Here is a 17,021-nt window from a genome sequence, read left to right on the forward strand (position 1 = left end):
GATATTTTAGCATTACACAAACTGCAGTAATCCCAACTCAAATTTCCCCAGAGATAATCGATATTCAGTCCTCTGAGTGATCTAGCTTTTCTGAAACATAACTACAACAAATAAAAAATAATTATTATGTTCCTTTAAGCTCATTATCCTCATTAAATATATTTGGCTTTGCATGTATCATTAAAATATTTTATGTCTGTGATAATATGTGACAATAGTGTTTTTGTTGTTGTGCAGGCTTTATATCATTTGGTCTTGTATTGCCAAGCAGTTAAAATCACTTGAGAGTTGTCATAAATTAATATAAGATAAAATGTAAATATAATCATTAAAAAGGTTGTTTAAACCAGGCCTTTTTACTAGCTTTTACCAGAGCTGACGTCCACATTTATCATCTACTGATTATATTCTGCAGTTGTACTTCCTCGATGAGTCCAGCAGGTGGTGGTGTTGCACTTTAAAACGTTATCCTGAAGACCTCTTTTTTTTTCCCAACATGCACTGCGAGTCAGCAGCCCTCTAGACCAAAGGACGCAAAGGATTGAGATTATAGCGGAATTTCTCTGTCAGAGGTAATCAGATATTCCCTCAGAATGCCATTCTGTCATTTCCCTTTATACGACGAAAACTGCGCTTGAACTGTTCTATCGATTATTTTGATATTTAGCTTTAGTAAATGGGCTCAATTTTTATAAGCATCCTTCTTGGTCTGTTGCACCTGACCAGGATTAACGTTAACTGTTCATCCCATTTGTTTAACGTCAGTGACCATATACACTTATTTGCTTTTAATGGTAGGCACCCTTAATTTCATTCTCGACGAAACAGCCGAATATATGCTAATAATCGCGGTATTTTGGCTAACGTTAGCAAACCCGCCTTCATTTTAAATCAGAGCGTTCCATTAGCCGTTGGTGCGGACGTTAGTGCAGAACTCCATTTGGAAAACTCTTGTTTCTACATACTTTCTGTGGTTTTCCCTAAAAAAAAATCTCTCAAGACTTCCTAGTAATCATTGTAGTCTAATGGTTAATTCGGCACTCAACATTTGTTAGCAAAACCTTCTCAAATCAATTAAATTATGGTGTTTATCGAGTGGTGTTACTGCCGCCTGTCGCACATTATCATGGTGATTGAGGGCTAGAACATGCTCTTTTGTTAGTCAGCTTTGGCTTTACTTTCGGATGTTTATCTTGTTTTTTCTTTCCTGTAAAAAACAAGAAGGTAAATAACAAACGGTGGTTACAATGCCAGAAATGTAAAATGTGTTATGATTCTTGTAAGAAATCAAACTATATTGAAACCTTTTGATGCCACAGACACAGTGGTAATTTTGGCAGCTATCTTCAATTTTGGTCTTAGTTTTCCTCATAAGGTTAAAATGTTTTGTCTTTAATTTTTCACATTTTTGTCATTTCTATCCTTTATAACAGTGATTCTGAAAGTGTGGGCTGGGTCCTACTGGTGGGCCCCAGGAGATCATTTACAACAACTAAAAATCAGAAATGGAAAATTAAATAATAAATAAGATAAATAACAAATATTATTTTAAGATCTAGAAATTACGAAATGCAGCTACAAAAGAGCTGGGCAATTTATCGAAAATTATTGAAACCGACATTTAGAGCCGTCTAACGACATCAACCTGCCTTGCCAATTATTTAAGTTTTTCCCCCTTTTCTTGGAAAAATTTGACTTTTTACAAAAAACATTTTCATTTTAGCTGACATGCAGTGTTAATTTTGGCAGCTATTTTTAATTTTAGTCTTAGTTTTTGTCTTTAAATGAAATGCATTTTAGTTTTAGTCACATTTTAGTCATTTCTATCCTCTTAAGTTTTAGTCTAGTTTTAGTCCATATAAAGTCCTCACATTTTAGTCTTTACTTTTAGTCCAAAAATTTATTTAATTATTTTATTTTTTTATTTATCTGGTACCAAAAAATGTAAGCGTGTTCTCTGCACTCTGCCAAACCCAGGGTCCCTGCTTTCTGCAGCTGAGAGGCAGAATAGCTTCTATTTCCACACAAAACTAACACTGCTGATGTGTGTTTGGATTTCAAATGTTTCAATAAATCCATTTCTTTACCACTTATCCCGTTCAGGGTTGCAGGGTCGCTGGAGCCTATCCCAGCTGTCATTGGGCGAGAGGCGGGGTACACCCTGGACTTGTCGCCAGTCAATCACAGGGCTTCAATAAATAGCCATGAATTGTTAATCTGTGCATGTTCCTTTCAGTTGTTTGTTTTAAGATTCTATAGATATTTTCAGAAGGGGGGTGGAATAATCGTTCATTAATCGTAATCGAAGTAAAAAGTTCAATTAATCGTGATTTTTATTTTTGCCATAATCGCCCAGCCCTAAGCTAGAACATTTGGCTTGTGTCACCTTTATATCATTTATATTGTCTGACACAACCAATGCCATGGTTTAACTGGTGTTGGATTAACTGGTGACACTGCAATTCCAATTTTAAGAATTTATCACTGCCTTTGTAGACATTAGTGCTACTTCAGAAGAGTTGGCTGGGCCCCAAAGTATGTTTACGAGATAAAATATTAGAAAGGAAAATGTAAGTGTCTTTGCAGATGCCTGACGACAATGAAATTAATAGCAGTGGCTCATCAGTTGTACTGTAATTAATGTAAATATATCCATACATGTTAAAATTACTTATTGCCTGGTTAGCTCACATACTGTTTCTCCTCCACAAATCTACTCTAGCAGCTAAAGATGTCTGAAACTACTGATGAGAAGATCAAGAACTACAGGACGGCTCCTTTTGATGCCAGATTCCCCAACACCAACCAGACCCGCAACTGTTTCCAGAACTATCTGGGTAAACAAGAAAGCTTGCTTACTTCACAAAGATGTAGTTCATGAAGTATAAACCATGCTGATGCTGTTTCTTTAAGATTCTTTGTGCCTTCTCTGGCTTAATAGGATACATGTGCAGATTTAACTTATGTTTCATTTACAAAATAACCCTTTGAACCCTCTGTGGTCATCCCTACTTTCAAATATGGTTCATCTGTTTTTCCTAAAAACAGATAAAGAGGGCTGAGCATCGGTCCGTGAAACTGTCAAATTTATATTTTATTTAGATAATCTCATGCGTGTTTCTCCTCAGGGTAATATTGATTCAAATAGGGATGTGGTGAGTTACTGGCTCAAATACTGGCTTTCACCAGCATTTTCTGGGGCCATGTCTTTGGCAATGCAATGGGCTACTGCTGCATAATCTCGGCAGAATGTTGCATCATATTTTACAGATTGCCAACGCCTTCCTTCTCCATCTCAAACTACTGTCTCTTTTACACCACTAACCTGCCTTGGCTGGCTGTGTTTAAACTTGCCGCTCTCTCATGCTTCTCTCCCTTCTTCCTGATACAAAATCACACATGAACGAAGAAGTGTTTTCTGGAGTGTGCTGTCTGTGTGCTGAAGGATGCTCTGGAAGACAATGGCAGAAGCGAAACTTAAGAGTTAAACTTGAGAATTGCATGCTGAAGGCTTAAATTTTCCACATATACTCAATGGTGGCGATACAGTAATTTTATACATCTCATGTGGCAAATAACTCAATACATCAAGTATACTTGATTTATCACCCACCCCTGATTTAAAGTTTAGATATTCTTGGATTAGTCCAGATGCTGCACCATGGCCAGAGAGTGCAAATCAATTACAGCATGAGGCCATCAAATTGAGACTAAGTGCTCCATTTTGGTGACTAAGCCACAAAAAATGGCAAGAGGCTAAAGTATGCAGTTCCAGAAAAAACTAGAATGGTTCATAAATCAATATTGCAGAAACTGTAAAGCAGTAGCTTTGGAAATACCTTATTTTCTTTGGGGGAGGGGGACAGCATCCATTATGTTCTTTCAAGGCTCACTCTCCCACACTTTAAAAACCCTTAGATCAGTAGTGCAACTGTTTATAGTGTCAACCCAAAGTGTGCCTTTATCTTTTAATATTAAGCTCTTATATCTGAGTGCAGTTGTCTGGATTTTCACTGACCACTCCCTCAGTGATGTGACCAGAAACATTTCTTTTAAAATATATTCTAATAGTTGATTTGAGCAGTTTTGTCCCCTCTTAATCCCACCCAAAGCTGCTAATAGATAATCATGCCTTTCTTTCATAAGTGAAAGCAAGATTTCATTGAGAGTCATGAAGAAGTCTAAGGCCAGCCACACACTAGACATTTTTTTTAATCTGAAACAAATTTAAAACTGTGGGAGACCACAGACTTCAGGACAATTTCCAAAAAATTTTCATCTTTAATCCTCTGAACGCACACACTAGACGACTCGGCCAGATTGTCAGATCACTGGAGACCACACTTCTGCTGACCTGCCTACGACCTCACATGATCACATGACTTCAGGAAAAAAAACACAAATGTCTGTCGATTATGTCCTGCTGTCTCTCTACAACAGGCTGTCCTGACATGCGTTACAGGTGAAGCAAAAATCATTAAACAAGGGAAAGACTCAGGACAAAATCCTGTCTGGAATTAAGCTACAGTTGTGTTTATCACTGTGAGCAGTGAAGGTGTGTATGGTCCAGCTGTGACACTACCTGGTGTGCTCGCTCTCATTGGTTGTTGTGGGTATTCCATCAGTGGCACTACAACCTAGAATCATAAATATCAAACATGTTTGATATTTACAATTGTGGGTCTTGGAGGCTACAACATGATTTGGAGCAGATTTGGAGCAATTGTGTTGACACCACCATCTTGCCTAAAATCAGGCTTAAAATCCTGTAGTGTGTGGCCGGCCTATCACTGAATAAAGTGATGGTTTTTAGTCATGGTTAATCCGTCTTCAGGGGACAAGTTTAGTTATCTGTTAAACACTTTTTGAAAATTGCTAACTTAAAGTTTCTGCATCCTCTGTAAAATGTTTTGATATTGATTGTAAAAAGATTAATTTGTAAGTAATTCTGAGACTGAGGTTCTGCTCCTCATTCAAGCCCTTATTCTAATCATAGGTTGTATAATGCACTCAGATTTACTGCTGATTTCCATTTGAATCAAACTGCCATATTTAGCTGCCTATTTGAAAGTAACATAGAGTGGACTTTTTACTTGAACCCATCCGATGGCTTTTTCTCTGTGATAAGCTGCCTTCTCGGGAATCCCTGCTGCTTCTTTATTTCCTCTTCTGGACTCTTATCACTCCCTCCATGTTTTCTGCAGATTTTCACAGATGTAACAAAGCTCTGGCTGCCAAAGATCAGGACACAGCTCCCTGCGAATGGTACCAGAGGGTCTACAAGAGCCTCTGTCCCATAGGCTGGGTAAGATACCCAACAACCATCCTACTAGAGATGAAAATACAACATCTCTACTTATAAAGACAGAATACATTAAATTGTCTTTGTCTATGTCATATTTCTTTTGTAGTTAGTCAGACTTTAATTTCCTCTTTGTTTTCTCTCCTGCAGGTTGAAAAATGGGACGAGCAGGTGGAGGCGGGGAATTTTCCTGGAAAGATCTGAACCAAAACATTCCTCGTGCATTCCATCGCACTCCATCTTTCCTCATCTCATCTTAATGTGAATTATCTCTTCTTCCTGTATAGAAGTAACTGAATAAATTACACAATTTTACTGTGAATCCTGTTATATTTGTCCTGTTTTTTCCTGTTGTTTCTTAATATTAATGCATACCTTTTGTGGAAAACTATCATGATTTATTATTTATTATCTTTGCATTTAACAGGAAACAAAAGAGCCTGAAATGAGTCTTTACAGTGAAAAGGTAGATCTTCAGCTGCTTTTATTTCTTTTCCTAGTTGTAGAGCCACACCCTAACACCAATTCTCCATGGTACAGTTACATGGTCTGACATTAAATATTAACTTCTTGTCTTATAGAATGTAGACTTATTGATTTCTACGAACAGCTTAAATGTCCTGATGGAGAAGGAGGGGAGTGTTACAGCCGGGTAGACTCTGATGTATAATTAATCCTATTTTTTAACTTGTTTAAATGTCTGCTTTGACAAAGTAATTGAAGAAAAATTACATAAAGGGTAAATGGTTTATTTTTGCCTGATTTTTTCTTCATATGGCCTCAGACGTTTGAAAGTGTTGAGCCATGTTATGTTTCAAAATCTGCACCAATGCAGAGGAAGACAACATTATGCAGATAAGGTAAAGATTTATGAGGTTAAGAGAAACAAATACTTCAAACAGTAACTGATGACTGTGTGAACCACCTTCATGTCAGAACAGACATAAAAAACAAAAGTGAAAAATGAACTAAATGCATATTTTACTTCCTCAAGTGATCATGTATCAGTGATGTAAAAAGTAAATACTTCAGAACTAGACTTCAGCAAAGTAATTGTACTTTTTCTGCCACCACTTTTTATGTTACTCCCTGTTCTAAAGACAGGCAGATGTACGTTGTTCTTCTGGAATTTTTATTACAGGCTCAATGCTTTAGCTTTTATTCATTTTATAGGCACTGTAGAAACATTTTTTTGCTGCGTTTTCCATATCAAGAGGTGCTTTTTGAACATAGGAACTAGTGCTCTTTTGAGAAACTCTGCTTTTTGATGACTGGAACTTTCCCCAGGAAGCAGGACTCTTTTGGGTAACTGTGTGTTTCCACTGCAGAAACTCGTAGAAAATCTACCCCTTGAAGAGCCCCTTCTCAGAGGGTAGTGCTATCCACAGGCGCAATCTACGTAGCCTGGGGCTGAAATGCTGGACGTCTCTGATTGGTAACTAGGCCAGTTACTCTTACACCCAGATCATTAGCATTACAATGGTTGACAAGTGGTCAGTTTTAGAGCTGAAGTCTTTCAAAGGAGGGATGGAACATTTTCAACAACCAACCAAGTCCAGTTGCCATGTTTGCATGGCAACTGGACTTGGGTGTAAATCACTAAAAAATATCCAGTTAAAATTAAAACTACAAATGCAGTTTATAAAATTATCTTATAATTAGATTTAGTTTGTGAAACAGTAGATCCTGATCTTTATTATTAGTGAAGGATCTTATAACACAGTACCAATGAGTAACTTCTGGTATTTTCCTGAAACCTGACTGGATTAAGAAGCCGGATTTCTCTGGGACTGTAGACCATGTTGGAAATACAGACAAAAGAGGACCGTGGGAGCCCTTTAACTAAATGAAGAGAAGTTCCAAGGACAAAAACATTTGGGTACTTATGGTCAAAAAACACCTATGATGTTCTTAATATTTTGAATATTCTCAATATCAAGGCAGAAGTTAATGTGATATTAAAAATAAAAGATCCTTGACTTATTTATCTATCAAAAATGGTTAAAAGGCAATAAGATGAAAAGTGAAGAGGTGTTAAGGACAAAATTAGTTATGAAAAAGCTGCTAGGAGCTCTTATGGAGGGAATATTTTCATTTATACAGTGAAAACATACACCTTCCACTTTGTAAAGCTTCTACTTTTTCATGTCTACTTTAGAGAATGTCATTTTAAAATCTTGATTAGTAATCACCCAGAAGTACTTAATTCAACCTGAGTCTGCTGTACAAATGATGACCTGCAATGGCAGATCAGGTTTGCCCTGTTTTATATCCAAATGTCCAGTTTTACTCACTAAAGAAAACGATTTTTCCTTATTAAATCTTTGGATAGAAATGTTTACCTTGAGCTTAAAAATGAACCTCAACCTGATAAGCAACTTTGAAGCTTTTAATCAGCATGAACAGAAACGTAGTTCAGTCTTTTGTGCTGCTGAAAACACTTTTACCAACTTGTATAAGGTTGTCCAAACTTATTCCCTAAAGTTAAACATTCCCAGCTTGTCTTTCTGCACGAATCTGTGTGAGTCACGGTCAGATGACTTCAGTGTTTGACTGTGGGTCACGAGAAAATCACAAGACTGTGATCTGCAGTGTGTGCAATTTATTTAATCCCTGATATTTCTGTTTTACTTAATATTTTATGGATAAATGCCTCATGTTGTGGTTCTTTATAAACAGTTTTATCTTAAAATGTTGGGGAAATCACTAAAAAATCAAGAATTCAGCAACTAGAGCATCATCCGAGCTGTGCCGCGTGACTCGTTGCCTCAGCAACGTTGCATCAGCATCCGCAGCCTCAGCATCACCCAGCTGCTGCCGTCAAGGTCGCCGGCGTGAAGCATCATGGGAATGCGAGGAGGACACCCGAACGTGCTTCAAGGCAGCAGCATTCCCACACGACCCTCAGGACCCCCTCATTCGCCACCCTCCCGCGCATGCGCCGAGGGTGTCGTCAACTGAGCTGACCAACTAACCGAATAAAGGCAGCAACCATAATAGGACATGGGCGCGGGCTCGGCTCACGGGATACGGCGATGATGCACAGGAGCCACGCATTTCTGCACGTAGAAGCGAGGGGCGGGGCCACGTCACGGCATCCTAGCGTCATCGTTTGTCATTGGTTGATAGAAAAGACGGGAAAGAAATAATAAACACAAGTGCGTGCGGGTACGTGCGGTTCTCCTCGATGCTCTCTGGTATGAATTAAAGGAGAAGAGAGAGGAGGGAGGCAGTGCTGCGGCTCACTCAGGGGGTTTCATTCAGACGACAGGTGAGTCTGCTTTTGAGGACATTTTTTACTTGTTTCGCCGGCATTTTGAGGTCTTAATACACATTTTGGTAATGTGAACAGCCTCCATCCTGCTCCAGTTTGACCGAAAACCCAAAATTAGAAGGACGTTGACCTAAAATCTCTGTCTAAGATATCTGCTCTACTTCCTAGCTTCAAAGTCATCCGTTAAATGTTTTAAACCGACTATGAGTGATTGGTTTTGGGTTTAAAAAGAGGAAAGAATCTGTCGTGTCCTTCCTGGCAGAGCCGGCTAGTACCACGGACAGCGCCTAACGAGGTTTGTTCCTTTTACTGCAGCTCTCAGCGCCGGCGGGCGGGTCCTGCGAAGCTTTTACAACCACCACCTGAAGATCTCTTCCCTGTTTAAGAGGAAAAGCCTCCCACTGTTTTTAGAAGATGGCAGATGGACAGGTAAGTCATGTTGTATCTTCAGTCTCTGTTTTAGCGTCCTTACTGCTCATCAGATCGTTGTAGTTGTGGAAACGGCACGTGTAATGAGGGTTTTTATAAAAAGTGAGAGTGTACGTGGGCGCTGTGAGCCTGGAAGGGTGCTATCATAACTCTGTGAGTCAGACACGAGCACTGCAGATGTGTGCACGAGAGAAACATTGTGTACTATCAATGTTTGGGATGGATTTAAGGAGGCGTGCTTGATTTGTAGCATTTGTTCCAGTGTTTGTGGATATTGGCTGGCTCATTGCATTAATTAGAGGTGATTATATGGGCTTTATTTGTGGCTCTCCTGTTTTCTATTTAAGCTGACAGGTTTTGGTATTGAGTTTAGAAATAGTGTTATGTTTAATATGGACCAAATAGCTGTTTAAAGTGATAGCTGAATTCTGAAGAAAATAAACCCTCAACCACCACCAAAAGTTAAACCATGACTTATTTAGATATGTTAAACATCAACAACTAAGGCTGGGAAACATCAAGCAAAAATAACACATCGATCATTTTATGCTGAATGGTTGGTACCTAAAATAGTAACCTTTTATTTTCTACAAAAAAAGAAAAAAAGAAAAATCAAATTAATTTTAAGTCAAATCCACAGGAACCAAGGACCAAATGTTAAACAAGCATTATATTTGGTAGATTAAACTATAGGGAGGGGGCCTATAGGGAGTCAAAGAGTCCCATATGAAATCCAAAAGGCACCAATGATGGTGCAAAAAATTAATTTTACTTTGTTTTTCTTCCAATTTATTGTAAATAGAATAAATGAAATTATACTTTCTCATTCAGGCTATGCATGTTGTCATCAGTAAGCATGTTACTGTCAGTGGTTCTTGCTGTAAACTAGTGGTCCCAACCTCTGTTTCTCTGGAGGCCCCCCTTACTAGACTCCACACCCCACACACAACCTACAAGGGGGAAATTATAGTTTTCTGTTAAAAAATAACTCCACTTTTATGTTTTTATTGATAAATTCTCAGGAAAATGGGTTGACACTTTTTATTCTGATCAAAAACCTCAGTAAATGATCTAATGAGGTGGTTTTAAATGTGCTTTTTTGATGACCTCAGAGCAGAAGAAACCTTGCACCCCTCTTAAAATCTCTGTCTCCCCTTTTCAGGTGCCCCTGACTCCAGGTTGGCAGCTATTGCTGTAAAATATCATCCAGGCCTTGCATTTTTTCACCTATTTGTCTTCTTACCAAATCAACATGAGTTATAAACATTACTGTCTTACCCTGTACCTTGTTTGAAATTCGATGCAAAATCTCAATATATTTCCCCCTCAACATCAGATCAATTATTTTTCAGGTTAGATAATAACAGTGGGTATTAATAAGTGTAGTAAAGGCTTAGACTCTCGTTTCTACAGCTGCACTCACAGAAAATACAGACCAGAATGCACTGCAGCTCCTGACCACTCCTCACCTCTTATAAAACTCTAGGCTCTCATGTTGTTGCTTCTCGCTGCACGTACATGCTTCAGCAACAAGGGAAATACAACCAACTCCTCTGGGGTTTGGTGAAGAGAACTCTGGGAAATGTAGAAAATCAAATTAGAAGGAGAGGCATTAGTGACTGTCTCTGTTGGTTGTGTATGTCTGCAAGTTTCATTTGTCTGCTACTGTGTTTGTTCTTTTATTTTGTATAGTTTTTTGTTTTGTCATTTATTGTAGATATAATTATAATGTTAATGAGACAGCCTGGTTGAATAAAAGTGATAGATGAAGTGGAAGAGACAAGGCTGTAGATTGATTTTGACCAGGGTTAAAAGGTTTTAAAACTTCTAGTGAAACAAACAGTCAATCTTTACCACATTAAATTCAGTGGAACAACCATAGCCTGTATAAAACATGGGCGTAGTCTAAGTGACATCACCCAGTGAGTTCTGAAGAGGCATTCTGAAGCCAAACAATGGTGGTCGCCATATTGGAAATACTGTCTCCAATCATTTTAAACTTTTTCACTTTTTCAAGTATCAAAACAGAGAAATTTGTACCAGAAAACAGTAAATTCAATGGCACAGAGCCAGGCAGCTACACTCTGATCAGGAGCCTTTTTTAAATTTGAGGGGATCATATTTCTCGTGAGTGGGCGTGGCTTCAGCTCATTCATCCCACACACTCACACCATTCTACAGCAGATTTTACTGCCTCATTTTTCATGATTTTGGTTTAAAACAAAATTTCAAAATAATTGTAAGAACAGTTATGGTATTATCAAAGATTTATATTTCTCTTGTCTCTTGTCATACATTTAACCTTTTAATTGCAAAATGGATATATGGTTTTACTTGGCAGAGAAGGCTCTGCTCTAAAGATGCTCCCAGGGTTAGTCAAGCAGCATGCTTGACTTTCTAGGGAGCACATTGCTAGAAACTCCATATGGATAGACACAGTTATAACAATGCGTTTTAGTTAATCCATAGTAACATGAATCTGAATCTTTATGCTATAAAAGAGGAGGCTGGGGTGGAGGAGGTCAAGCAGCAGCTGCATAGTGCATCAGCATTAATGCAAACAGAGATTAGTGACAAGTACTTCATAATCAAATACGCCACTGTGTTGAGAGAAAGAGCTGTGATTGGCTGAGGTGTGGTAATTCAGCTGGCTGTCAGCTGATCACAGCTGGGCGTATGACTACCGTATACTGCATGAACTAACGCTGAGCTTCATGTCTAAAATAAATGTGAAATGATTGTGAAAACGACTTCTTTTTCTAAACCAGCTCTTTAAAAGCCAAAAACTCAAATTCAACTTCATTGACAGACAACAGATAATAGACGTGAATCTGTACAAGAGGCGGGGACCAGCTGTTATTTTATTTTTATGCTTGAGAAATTGTCGATTGATTCACTGATAGTCAGAGCTTCTCTTACTTTGTTGTAGCTCTAGGAATGCAGATGTGTGTCACATGATGAGTAGAGGTTGTCCTGTCCTATCATGTCCTCACTCGTCCTGCTCTTGTCACTCGTGCCATATATTGATCCTCTTATCGATGAACAATCTGATCTCTGAACAGCCCTCATGCTGAAAACCTGCCAGTAACATTTTTAACTCTCAAATCAGCTCAATACTTTTTCTTCTCCTCCTGGTTTTGCTCCAAAGCTGAGATCTGATTGGCTGGTTGTACAGAATCTGTGTTTTCTGGCTCTGGCTGGATGTGGGTCACTGTGCTGTGTGTATTTGTGATTGTGTATTGTGTGTTAGTGTTTGTGTCCACGCCCTGATGCATCAGTGCAGGAGTCCAGCGGCAGTGTCACTCCAGTAAATGAGAGCCTGCCTGCCGCATGCATGCGTGTGTGAGTGTGCTGTGCTTACTTTCAGCCATTGTCAATAAAACTGTCACCTCCAGGCTGTTGCCATGGAGACGGAGGAAGGTGGAGGCGAGGGAGCAATGTGGACACTCTCAGATAAATGGAGGGAAAGATAGAGGGAGAGAACATTTGTTCTTTGAGCACCTATTGGTAGTATGTGAAGGTTTTAGTGTGAACATGTGAAAACAGCCAGAGAATCCTCTTTGTTTGCACAAATCTCCGTGTTAAAGATTAAAAGCTGCATGCAAACAATCAGATTGGATTTGATCTGCAATCACAATCAGTCATCATGACACTGGTCACCATAGTAACGCAGCATCTGTTCAGCTCTTACGGGTTGTGCAACAGGCTGTCAGCACAGAAGTTTGCCCTGAGCTGTATGAAATGTCATATGAAACACTGATGCTTGACAGGATTCAGCTCTTTATTCAAAGAGGGAAACTAGAAAATATAAAAGAATGACTAAAAAATAAAGAAGAATCAACATCATAGGAAGAAAAAAAGATTTCTGTAAAGGATTTGTCAGAAAAATACAGAATGATTCTGCCTAAAGCTGTGAGATGTGTGAATAAAGCTGATAGAAAAGGCTTCTTTGACCTGCACTCTCTTGTCATTGATCCTTATTCCAGACGTTTGGGTGAAGTCAGGTTACAGTAAATTACTGAGTCACAGTGACTTGACAAAAAAACAGAGACGGACAAGAGGAGGGAGACAGAGAGAGGAGAGGAAGGTGAACTTTAGGAGGGGCACAAGCAGTGTGGCAGTGCGTAAATTTCATTTTGGCCTCATTACACACTCTGGGCTCTGTTCTCTCTGTCTGGTTTAATTAACTAAAGTGAGGCTGATTTATTTCAGACAGATGATAAATGAGAGCTGAGTTAAAACTTCACCTGTTTATCTGTTTTAGTCGATGAAAATATCTGAGATTGCAGCATGAGAAGTTGAATGAATGCTCAAAGATGTAAGAATATAATCCTAATTAGTATTAGTGAATATGAGCAGATATTCCCATTAGTTTGTATATGACATGTACAGAAATGTAGACTTGAAACTTGCTTTTTTCACCATGTTTTTTCTTTGTATAAAAATTGTGTGATTGATATTGCTACCAATCTTTCTGAACTGTTGTCTTCAGTGCTGCTCGTTGTACATCATCATTGCTATTTATTATTTAAAGTCAATCCAATCCAAGAAACCTTTCTCAGGTGTTTTTAGAATAAGAAAAGCAAATGAAAAGAGCTGTTCTGTAGGAGCCATTCATAAATTGTGTCTGTGATCATGATAAATTAACCCTTAATGTGTAAAGAAAAGACACTAAGAATTACTGAGCAGGGGAGCTCTGAAGAAAGATGGCTGAGTTTCATTATGGAGATTGTTTTCTGCAGCATCTGAACTCATACTAATGTCAGATAAAGAATGATCTGTGTGCCTCTGCTGTGCCAATCTTTTAATACATTTTGTCTCTGGCAAGCCCCCAACTTTGTGGATATACAACCGAAAATAAAGCAGATAAAATACACAAAGAATAAAACATAACAGGTTTTTCCCCATTCCTGTTTCTTTTCCTCTGTATGTCTGTCTGGGACATTCTTTTAAATGCAATATCTCATTTGGTGTTAGTACTTGTTATTAAATGAGTGGGACTACTTTGGTTCCACTGTAGAGTGTGTCTTCCCCTCTGGCTTTATTTTCACTCTCCACAGTCTTATCAGATGTCCTGTATTTGACAAAATCTGATTGACTAGATGTCACATGAGTTCAAGCCAATCAACAGTCAAGCCTGAGTGCCACTGACACAGTAAGTGTAGGGTATCACTTCCTGTTTCCTGTGCCTCTGTGCCATTACTTATGCATATAGCCTTTGGGCTAAATTGTTATTTTTTCTTTATCTTTTTGATCATGCAATTTTACTTTTGCTACATTAAGGTACATTTTGCATGTCCTAATAAATGCATATTGGTTACAAATATCAGTTATCAGTATAACTACCAATAATCTGTAATCAGTTGAACCCTAATTTTTCCCATATTCAACCCAGCTGACTGAGGTGTAGTCTTTCACATTCATTTTTCTCTATTATCAAGGGATCAAAGGTATTTGGACCATTTGAGGAGCAGTTGCCTGGCCAGGTGTGGTCTGTTTCCTCCTTACTTTAAGACAGATGAAGCAGATATAAGGTCTGGACATGGTTTTGTGTGTTGAATTGGTATTTTGTAGCTGTTTGGCTGCAGCTTTCAATATGGAATCCAAGGATGAATCAATGCAGCTGAACAAGGTCATAATAAAGCTGAAAAAATACAGTGTATGCCTTAAAATCACTGATTATCATATCCCCTCCTGAGTCGAGGCTATTGGCTTATTATGTGCTTGTCATCATCACAGTTACTTAATTTGAGTCACGTTTTAGTAGCTCAGCACTGAACATGTAGCTGTAAACAGTAACTTTAAAATCCAGAAAATGTTGAAGCACCTGTAGCTCTTTATACATTTGCATTACATTTTATCAATACATTTTTCCTCAACAGTCTAAATCAAACTAAGACCAAAGTGTTGGTCTTGTTTTCTTGTGAGTCACACAGACACACAATCTCCCACCCGTCTATTTGCGGACACACCCAGAGATGCAGTATCTCTCAGTCCATGACATCACCGGATTATTGATCGTACATAAATGTCACCTAAATCCTCAGGGAGCACATGCAAACAGAGAGAGGCTGCAAAACAGTGCAAAAGCCTAAAGAGCATGTTTCATTGTCCTTGAGAGCATAAAAAGACAGAGAACATGTTGCTTTAAGAGAGATTTCATCAAATAAGTGGATTACTACAGGCAAATATAAAGACAAAAAAGAGATGAGAAGGTGGATTTTGTTTGATCTTTATTTTTGGTAAAGTTTGAGGGTGATGGAGTTAACTCGTTACATTTTTGGGGAAACTGTGTTCATATAATCAAATAACACACACAGATACTGTGACATCACTCAGCAGGGTGGATGGTTGAAGTACTGGAGATGACATTCAGCTACCATGCATTTTAGCTAACAATTAAACTATAGGTATAAATGAGAGCCATAAAGATAACAAATACTAACAAACCCTACATGACACAAATGTCAGTGCCTCTTTCAAATTAGCAAGATCACCTCAAGTGCAATCAAACAGAGAAACTTGTGAAGACGGGATGCAGTTCTCTGCTGTGATCTTAACACACACAAAAGCCTTGGTAACTACATACAGTGCTTAACAAATTTATTAGACCACCCTAACCCTAACCAAAGTAAGGTTTATGTCACAGCTGCCCTAAATTAACAGCATTGGTAATTACCAAAATCATTTTTTGTTTCTGCAATGGTTAATACACCAATATGTAGAAGCTCTTTAACCCAAATGATATTTTTAATGCTAAAATAGAATTATTATTGTTATCCTTGAATTTTCAAATTTACTTATTTACAAAAAAACTGAAAAAATAGTAAAGCACATTATTATTTCTTGATTAATATGTCAAATTATAGTTATTTAGTTGCATTTTTGAACAGAAAAATGAGTTTTAGTGGTTGAATATTATGCTTGATTAATTTCTGACTTCTCAGAGAAGCCCAGTGAGCCGGCTCAAATTTGGGTGAATTCAGTTTGAAATTCCTCATTCCTGTTCAAAATGGTAAAACGTCGAGAGCTCACTGAAAATGAAAGAGTCCACATTAAAGCACTTCATGATGCTGGATGGTCTTTGAGACAAATATGACAGGTGGATAATAAATTTTTTAAGCACTGTATGTGTCCACACTAATGGCTTTTTGTTTAGTAAGTCAGAATAATGTGAAAATATGCTCATCGGACTACATGGAAAGAAATTTAAGGCTACAAATGTTCACTGATGACCTTTATTCCACAAAAATATATCTGTGGTGAGAAAATCTGTTGGAATCCATAACATTTCAAGACTACGCATTAAAGGTCTGTTAGTATTTGCATCTGTACATTTTGAAGTGATTATATTATTGGTGGTATATTAAAGGGATATTTTGGTATTTTTGAAGTTAGTTTGTATGAGATACTTGGCAGTAGTGGTGACAATAGCCTCCAGTTACTTCAGCGAGTGTTTCCCTTTCAAACAGGATGTTTGGGGAGGCTGCAGACAGGTACAGTTGACTATGTAATTTAGCAAGTTTTTGTAAAAATGTGTAAAAAAAAAATGATAGCTATATCAGAACTTTTTAAGTAGGCCTGTTTTATTTTTCACCCAGAAAGCCTCTGTGTTTCTGGGTGCTGTTCCGCCTCAACTTATCAGATCAGCTGTATGAGCCTGCAGGCTTTTTAGCCAGCATTTTTTTTTTGCCCATTTTTACCGAAAATTCCCTACATCATGCAGAGCAGCTATACCTGTCTGTAGCATTGTATGGCCTAGCTTCGCAAGTGCACCATGCCTGAAGAGGAAACACTCTCTGAAATCTTCGGAGGCTAATGCCACTACTATGACCAAGGACCCTATACCTGCACCTTTGCGTTCATATTAGTTTTACAGTTTGGCTGATTAAATTAGCTCAAAGAGAATAATATTGTGACTATAAGTAAAGAATAAATGTACTTTTTAAAATCAAAATGGGACAGAAAGGATTATGAGTTTTCATCAACCAAAAATAGATGAAAACTATAATGAAT

The 17,021-nt window shown here is 38.1% G+C and overlaps 2 protein-coding genes across 3 annotated transcripts in view; both read left to right on the forward strand.

Moving 5' to 3' along the window:
- Nucleotides 1–488: 488 nt before the first annotated feature.
- LOC121524287 (cytochrome c oxidase subunit 6B1-like) lies at nt 489–5,624 on the forward strand. Of its 2 annotated transcripts, none has more exons than XM_041809607.1 (4): nt 489–572; nt 2,723–2,837; nt 5,205–5,305; nt 5,453–5,624. In XM_041809607.1, exons 2-4 carry the CDS (start codon nt 2,732–2,734, stop codon nt 5,504–5,506), a joined length of 261 nt encoding a protein of 86 aa, XP_041665541.1. In that variant the 5' UTR covers nt 489–572; nt 2,723–2,731; the 3' UTR covers nt 5,507–5,624. The 2 variants fall into 2 exon arrangements, with proteins under 2 accessions (XP_041665541.1, XP_041665542.1); XM_041809608.1 differs by having other exon boundaries at nt 491–572; nt 2,726–2,837.
- Nucleotides 5,625–8,464: 2,840 nt separating this feature from the next.
- LOC121524318 (solute carrier family 2, facilitated glucose transporter member 1-like) overlaps nt 8,465–17,021 on the forward strand; it is a 31,086-nt gene continuing 22,529 nt past the window's right edge. Inside the window, exons 1-2 of the mRNA XM_041809654.1 lie at nt 8,465–8,573; nt 8,892–9,005. Coding sequence (XP_041665588.1) covers nt 8,991–9,005 — 15 coding nt within the window. The 5' untranslated portion in view covers nt 8,465–8,573; nt 8,892–8,990. The remainder of the gene's footprint in view (nt 8,574–8,891; nt 9,006–17,021) is intronic.

This window comes from Cheilinus undulatus, linkage group 16, assembly GCF_018320785.1.
Source record: "Cheilinus undulatus linkage group 16, ASM1832078v1, whole genome shotgun sequence".
Classification (NCBI taxonomy): Eukaryota; Metazoa; Chordata; class Actinopteri; order Labriformes; family Labridae; genus Cheilinus; species Cheilinus undulatus.